The sequence below is a fragment of the Maylandia zebra genome, linkage group LG3, assembly GCF_041146795.1.
Source record: "Maylandia zebra isolate NMK-2024a linkage group LG3, Mzebra_GT3a, whole genome shotgun sequence".
In the NCBI taxonomy this organism is placed as follows: domain Eukaryota; kingdom Metazoa; phylum Chordata; class Actinopteri; order Cichliformes; family Cichlidae; genus Maylandia; species Maylandia zebra.
The window spans coordinates 54,767,569-54,773,517 of record NC_135169.1 but is presented as its reverse complement, the minus strand read 5'-3'; the positions used below and the strand labels follow the sequence as shown (position 1 = coordinate 54,773,517).

General features: G+C 45.8%; 1 protein-coding gene across 1 annotated transcript; it reads left to right on the top strand.

Annotated features, from left to right (window-relative positions):
• Positions 1 to 223: 223 nt before the first annotated feature.
• On the top strand, positions 224 to 5,426 carry LOC112433479 (neuroligin-2-like). Its single transcript, XM_024801650.2, has 4 exons — positions 224 to 273; positions 1,891 to 2,090; positions 2,876 to 3,242; positions 3,548 to 5,426. The coding sequence occupies exons 1-4, from the start codon at positions 224 to 226 to the stop codon at positions 4,374 to 4,376; spliced, it is 1,446 nt and encodes a 481-aa protein (XP_024657418.1). The 3' UTR covers positions 4,377 to 5,426.
• The last annotated feature ends 523 nt before the right edge of the window (positions 5,427 to 5,949 follow it).

Genomic DNA, 5,949 nt, shown 5'->3' with positions numbered 1-5,949 from the left:
TTCCAGCTCTTTATTTTGGGCTTCCATTCGTCTACATTTGTCCTCCAGTTGAAGTTTCTCTTCTTCAATTTGTTGCATTTTTTTCTGGAGAAGGTAGTTTTCCTTCCTACTCTCCTCTAACGCCCTTTGGAAGGATGAGGAGCCATTTGGGGAAATTGGCCGGCCACGCCAGGAAGGAGAGGCGGCGTAATCTTTTTGAATTGGTTGTTTTTTCCTTGGAAACATGTTGGAGTTTCTATACGATGACTTTGAAGAGCTTGTGGTGAACGTTTTGTAGGCTGCAAACACAGATGCTGCTGAAACGAACTAAAACTTGCTGTTTCTCACCCCTACTTAAGGAAAAACATCAAAGGACTTAAGATTCTTAAGATCTATGACATCATCACTCCCTAAGCCAATGAGATTGTCACAAGACATTTTGGAATGGGGTGTTTTTTTTTTTAAACTGTTTTCAAACTTAACTTAAAATTTCAGTGTTTCCTGGTTGTGGACTATTGGTTAGTCCAGCCGATTAAGAAATTAATTGTCACAAACATCACTAATATTATATAACAGACGACAGAAAACAAGACAGTTTTTTTTCTACGCAATAGCGGTATAATAAAAGTTTTTTTAATTATCCTACTTTTTATAAAAGAGAACATTTATTAAAGATTATGTATTTGATTAAAAAACTCTGTTCATCTAAAGCAGGGGTCAGCAACCTTTAAGACCCAAAGAGCCAAAGAGCCATAATTGGCCTATCTGGGGTTGAAAGGCTCGATAAATGCACGGCGTTTCGCCGGGTACACCGGCTTCCGCGAGTGTGGCGCTTATTTTGAGCGATGAAAAAATAACAAAATATAATTTTATTTGTATATTGCAAAATCACAATAATCTTCCAATTTAGAACTACAAGTTAAAAAAAAGAACTAACATAAATAAAATACACTTCAGCTAATTTATTTTCACAAACCACGCGGAGCCGCACTATAAGGACTAAAGAGCCGCAGGTTGCTGACCCCTGATCTAAAGGGTTTAACAAAAAGGGGGAGCTTCCTGCTGGAAATTGAAATGTCCCCATGTCCCCACTGGGCGATCGTGGCTCAAGAGTTAGGAGTTCGCCTTGTAATCGAGCCCCGGCTTGGACAGTCTCGGTCGTTGTGTCCTTGGGCAAGACACTTCACCCGTTGCCTACTGGTGGTGGTCAGAGGGCCTGGTGGCGCCCCAGGGTGGCTGTAGCTACATCACCAGTGCGTGAATGGGTGGATGACTGAACGTGGGTGCTTAACTAGTTAAAAAAAAAAAAAAACATCTGTCTCTTATTTTTTATGTCACACAGGAAAGAAGCTTCAATGTCTGATGAGAAGACATTAATTTGTTGGTGTTTGTGGTGTTTGGTGCAGTTTTCTTGTTTTCTGGCTTGTTGTTTATTTACAGTGGAGATGAAGATCTCTAACAAGTTGATTTGTTCACATTTGCGCATTTTTAAGAGGAATGTGTTTTTTTGAGTTTGTACACTATATGCATGTAAGGCAACCGTTTCCTTTTTCTGTATTTTTGTGTGCTGCTCTTTTAACAAAAGGGGAACAAAAGACATTTAAATCGACCTCAGATGATTTGTTTAAATTTTTACAAGGTCTTACTGAGGTGATGCAAAGTGAAACATGCTTCTTTTTTGGTAATGTGCTGGAAAAGCTTGAAAATTGACCTTGAATGTGCTTAAAAAGTGCTTGAATTTGACCCTAAAAATGTGTATGAACCCTGCATATATTGCAGTATTTACAGTTTATAGTAGGAATTTCATGGCAACAGCTAATCTTTATTTTGTTTACTGGGAAATGAAATGCTGCCAATTCACAAAGCTGTGCTTCAGCTGCACTTCCTGTTGTAGACTTGTGATGCACACAGGCTCTGTCCCAGCACTCAGCATGTTCTTCCTTATTTGCTCCACCAGGGGGAGCTCCTAAACTATGACATCCTGATAGGAGTGAACCAGGGAGAGGGGCTGAAGTTTGTGGACGACAGTGAGGACAACGACGGCATCTCAGCTGCGGCGTTCGACTACACCATCTCCAGCTTTGTTGACAACCTCTACGGCTACCCAGAGGGTGAGGACGCCACCTCTGTACACTGTCACTTTTTCAGTTATTCCATTTTACAGCCTCCTCTCACTTAACTGCATTTTGCAGCATCATCAGGTTTTGTCTTATTAGGAGCCGCGTTTGTTGATTTGTTCGTTTTTTTCTGTTTGCTGTATTCATTAAAATAAACGGATAATCGTCAAAATGACAAATGTGGACAATTATCAAAGCTTACATTACAATTCTGACAGCTTGAGTTCACATGAATTTTCAAAAGAATATCAAAAGCTGTGAAAGTGCTTTAAGCGTTTAAAACATGCGAGTAAAGAATGGAATCAGTAACATGTGAGCCCAGTGAAGTGCATCAAACAAGACAAGCGTGCTAAAGAGAGCCACTCATCCACATCACGGCGTGTCTGCGCCTTAACCTTTGAGGCTCTGTGGGCAGTAATGCTATCATCCCCCAGGTAGTGGGCTCCCAATCTCAGTGTCGGTGTTTCTGACAGATCGGCCTGCGGACCCCTCACAGCCGGACCACAGTCACAGTACAGACATGTTTGGATAATGCAGTCATGCTTCCTCTCTGCTGCCTGTCACTCCTTCTGTTATCTGAAAGACTTTTTTTCCTCTCTAGATTTCTCACTCGCTTCCTGGCTCTTGGTTCATCTCACCAACATTTGCTTTGGTTTCATATCTGTTGATCAGACCGATCTCTTAAAAAATGTCTTGCACTGCTGTTACTTTACTCTTAGCAGTTTTCACTTTTATCTTTCTTCCCCCTCCTTGTGTCCCCTCCTGTGCTTCTTCACCAGGCAAAGACATCCTGAGGGAGACCATTAAGTTCATGTACACAGACTGGGCGGACAGGGACAACGGCGACATGCGGCGGAAGACTCTGTTGGCCCTGTTTACGGACCACCAGTGGGTGGCACCAGCTGTGGCCACTGCCAAACTCCATGCTGAGTTTCAGTCCCCAGTTTACTTTTACACGTTCTACCACCACTGCCAAACCGAGACGCGGCCCGAGTGGGCCGACGCCGCGCACGGAGACGAGATACCTTACGTGTTCGGCGTACCGATGATCGGTGCCACGGACCTGTTCCCCTGCAACTTCTCCAAGAACGATGTGATGCTGAGCGCTGTGGTCATGACTTACTGGACTAACTTCGCAAAGACTGGGTAGGCCTCATGTCACAGTAGTGTAAACTGTACACGTTACTGTATGTTCACTGATAGCCTTCTAGTCATGTTGAATACTTGAATCTAGGTTGCTAGTTTAATTCCCGTGTGGCTTTGAAGAATTGAACATACTGGTTCACCAAAAGCATCCAGATCCCAGAGCAGCCGGTTGGTCTTAGATAGTTTAAAGGTTGCACAGAGAATGGGCCTCCTGTCTGTATTCAGTGTATTGATTCCACATGTTACTTATAATGGAGACTGAATATAACTTTGAACTGAAACGTTTAACCTTTATGCTCCACCAGGGACCCCAACCTGCCCGTCCCTCAGGACACCAAGTTCATTCATACCAAGCCCAACCGCTTCGAGGAGGTCATCTGGACCAAGTTCAACTGGAAGGACAAGCAGTACCTTCACATCGGTTTGAAACCTCGTGTCAGAGACAACTACAGAGCTAACAAAGTGGCCTTTTGGCTGGAATTAGTCCCTCATCTTCACAGCCTGCACGACGTGCTCTTTCCCACCACTACGCGCTCCCCCGCAGGCCGTGACCCCGGCACCATGAGGCCCAGAAACAACGTTCCTCGAACCACTCGTCATCCTTACCCTACCTTCCCATCAGATCCTGAGCCCGAGGGCTCAGAGCGCCCGCCCCAGGACCTCTTTCCCAGACACACCCGCGACTACTCCACCGAACTGAGCGTGACAGTTGCAGTTGGAGCGTCGCTCTTCTTCCTCAACATCCTAGCCTTCGCCGCCCTTTACTACAAGCGTGACAAGCAGCACGAGATGCGCCGGCACCGGCTGTCCCCTCAGCGGGGCAGCCCCGCCAACGACCTGGCTCACAGCCAGGAGGAGGAGATCATGTCCCTGCAGATGAAGGACTGGGAGCACGACGCTCACCACGACATGGAGCCCCTGCGACCCCACGACATCCTGCGGCCCGCCTGCCCTCCCGACTACACCCTGGCGCTGCGCCGCGCCCCCGACAACGTGCCGCTGATGAAGCCAAACACCATCACCGTGATCCCCAGCACCATCACCAGCATGCAGCCTCTTCACGCCTTCAACACATTCCCCTCCACCGGCCACAACAGCACCCTGCCCCACCCCCACTCCACCACCAGGGTATAGTAGGGACAGGCCCGACACAGCGCCACCTAGGGACCAGGAACACTGGCTCTGCTTCCGCTCTGGAAGGGAGGCCTCTAGACGTGGGCCTTCGTTCTGTCCTCTTATTCTCTTCTTTCTCCAAAAGCAACTACACCTGCTGCGTCATGTGCTGTGAAACTTGGCAGCTCCCTCCACTGGTGGCATGTGGAGGTGCAACTGAAGTGTCCAGCAGCAGATGAGCAGTTTGGGGTGGGTGACTCAGATCTTTCAAAGATACTGTTTTCAAAGACGGTCTGCTGTTTCCAGGCTCAAGACCTCCAACATTTGTCAAAGGGACGAATGCTCTCTCGCTCCTCGCTGTTTTCTCTTTTTTACGTTGGCGTCATCTCTTTTTCCATCTCCTGTGTGTTATGTGCACATTATGCTTCTCTTTTCTACATCCGTGTTTTATTACTGCTCTCTTCCTCTCATTTGACACGCCTCCCTCCTGCTCTTCTCTAAAAATTCCCGATCTGCTGAGCAGTCTGGAGGGGGAGGCGTACACTAAACATATAACTATGAAAACACTGATATCTTTCATTCGACCAGCATTTTTAGGTGCCAAGTAAGTACTGCTGTGTTTCATTTCTCATCGAGGGAGAAGAAAAACCAAAGAAAAATAGAGTATCGCTATTTACCGTCAACTAACAGAGTTCTGTCATGTTCTCATGACAAAGTGCCAAACTGGCCTCAGTCGTGATTTTCTTTCTTCCATCTTCTCTCTTTTTGTTGTTTTGTTTGAAGCATTTGTTTAATTGTTGTTTTTTATTGTGTGGAAAGAATTTTTCTGAAAATATAGATATAGAGAAATGATATTATATATAGTTCTATATAAAATGTGTACAAAGGAGAAAGTATATAAAAGGGTTTTCTCAGTGGGGGATCTATGCATGAATTATTTTTAAAGACGCGGGGAAAAGGACACTGTACCTGTCGATGCACGTTTCCCAAAATCTAAACGAGTCATATCGCTCCATGTTTGCTACTTTTGGTTTTTGGTTTTCTCCCGCAGAGTAAGAGCATCGCAGGAGCATCGCAGGAGCATCGCAGGAGCATCGCAGGAGCATCGCAGGAGCATCGCAGGAGCTCCTGAAGTCAAACGACGCCTCCCAGCACTCATTTATTAAAACGGAGTCGATGCCAAAAGTCTTAAACGTTAGAATCAAAGCAACAGCTGTGAACTCAGTCATGGTGTCATGTGCAGCCTCCGTCTTACTGTCACTACTTTTTCATTTTAGGGTACGTGAGGTAAAGCGTCCGTCGATGTAGCTTGATTGTACAAAATTATTTTTCTACGTTATTAACAAAACAGAGCAGAGACTGATGCTGCTCCTGTCTGACCCCCTTATGTCTGCCACATGTGTATTCTGACTTCATATCATCACTGCTCCCTCCCTCCTCCTCTCTCCATCCTACACCGCCTTTGTTATTTAACACCGACCCCCCCCAAACTGATAATCAGACAAATTCCCAAACAGCTGACTTCACTGTGTCGACACCGTTCCTGACTATTTCTGACCTCAGCTCAGCTCTGCTATTATCCTCACATTAAGGG